At 37.2% G+C, this 2,066-nt stretch overlaps 1 protein-coding gene across 1 annotated transcript; it reads left to right on the plus strand.

The window, feature by feature from the left end:
• Window positions 1-452: 452 nt before the first annotated feature.
• LOC131994287 (uncharacterized) lies at window positions 453-1,773 on the plus strand. The gene is made up of 2 exons (XM_059361014.1): window positions 453-1,163; window positions 1,221-1,773. Exons 1-2 carry the CDS (start codon window positions 505-507, stop codon window positions 1,621-1,623), a joined length of 1,062 nt encoding a protein of 353 aa, XP_059216997.1. The 5' UTR covers window positions 453-504; the 3' UTR covers window positions 1,624-1,773.
• The last annotated feature ends 293 nt before the right edge of the window (window positions 1,774-2,066 follow it).

Genomic DNA, 2,066 nt, shown 5'->3' on the forward strand with positions numbered 1-2,066 from the left:
GGAGTTCTGAACGAACGCTTGTATAATTGGGTTGAAAAATATGGGATTCTGACTGAGTTTCAAGCAGGATTCCGTAAGAAATATTCAACGGTTGACAACATATATAACCTTTCAACTGTCATTAGTCTAAAGCTGGGGGAAAAAAGAAAAGTTTATGCCTTCTTCGTAGATTTTAAAGCGGCGTTTGACAATATATCCAGGCAAGCACTAATCTACAAACTCTTTCAGTTGGGTGTGTCCCACAAAATGGTATCTATGATAGAATCAATCTATAATAAAACGCAATCGGCAGCTTGGGACGGTTATGAATTATCTGAATACTTTGATACTACTAAAGGAGTGAAACAAGGATGCTTACTGTCACCATTACTATTCTCTCTTTATATCAATGACCTGTATGAATACCTTGAAGGCGGAATTTTTGTCGAAAATTTGAACCTACGTCTCCTACTATACGCTGATGACATTGTGTTGCTAGCAGACGACGTCCATGTATTACAGAATATGATACACAACCTAGAAATATACTGTAATACCTGGAACCTGGAAGTGAACCTATCAAAATCGGAAATTATGGTTTTCAGGAATGGAGGCAGACTAGCCAAACACGAAAAATGGAAATTTAATGGAAACGTAATTAAAATTACAAATGAATATAAATATTTAGGGGTAATATTCACACCAAAGATGACATTTACTAAACATATCCAAAATCGGAACAACCAAGCAAAAATTGCAATAAACGCAACATGGAAAAACTTTGTAGGCAGAACAGACATAAATATGAACGCAAAATGGAAATTGTTTTTAGCGGTTTGCAGATCCATTCAAACCTACGCTGCCCAAGTTTGGGGGTTCTGTCATTTCGAAGAAGTTGACTCCTTGCAACGTTATTTCTTAAAAAGGATTTTAAAACTACCAGTTTGTACTCCAAACTACGTACTCATGCTAGAAACGGAGGTAGAGGATACACATATATATACCCTGGGACTGCACTTAAAATATATAGGAAAAACTCTGTTTCAGCATTCGGGCGCTAGATTGCCAAACCAGCTATCCAATATTGCATTACGCAGAAATGTCTTCTGGGTAAAAGAACTGAAATCCTTAGCTGCAAGTATGGATATTCAATGGCCTGAAGCATTTCCTTCATCAAGCCTATGGTATGACTTTACCAAGAAACTTATAAACAGCTTAAAACTGAACCTCTATCAAAATAGGATTCACAGAAAAACGGAAAGCCAACAAAGAATATATAAATACCTGGACCCGAACAAAGCCTATCTCTATCTTAATGAGCGATACACATCAGAAAATATTACTTGGATATTTAAAGCTCGCAGTGGAATGATATCCCTGGGTTACAATAACTTTGAAGAGAATGAGTCGGAAAAAATGTGTAAGCTTTGCAACCTAAGAGAAACAGAAACTTTGGACCATTTCCTTGGAATTTGTCCGGTTCTAAGAGAATTTAGATTGGCCGCCTTTAGTAAAGCATCATTGAGCTTCGTAGAAGTACTCCATATACTAGACGGAATTGAAGTGGGAAATTGGGATAAGCTAACAACTTATTTACGAATGGCTTATAATTATCGGCAACTTTTATTAAATGAATATCATTAATTAAAATTTAAAGTTTATGCGACAGACGTTATACACATAGTCGCTAATAAATATTACTTCTTTCTAAGAATAAATGTACATATTTAGAAAATTAATTTTAAGTAACATATCTGCTATGAATCAAAGATTTTATTCGAATAAAGAAGTCCTACTACTACTACTACTACTACTACTACTAGAGGCTGAAGAAGTCAAGACCCAAGATCGGTTTATATGGCAGCTATATCAAAACATGGACCGATATGGCCCATTTACAATACCAACCGACCTACACTAATAAGAAGTATTTGTGCAAAATTTCAAGCGCCTAGCTTTACTCCTTCGGAAGTTAGCGTGCTTTCGACAGACAGACGGACGGACGGACGGACGGACGGACGGACGGACGGACGGACGGACGGACGGACAGACGGACGGACATGGCTAGATCGACATAAAATGTCGCG

Source organism: Stomoxys calcitrans, chromosome 1 (genome assembly GCF_963082655.1).
Source record: "Stomoxys calcitrans chromosome 1, idStoCalc2.1, whole genome shotgun sequence".
Taxonomy (NCBI): Eukaryota; Metazoa; Arthropoda; class Insecta; order Diptera; family Muscidae; genus Stomoxys; species Stomoxys calcitrans.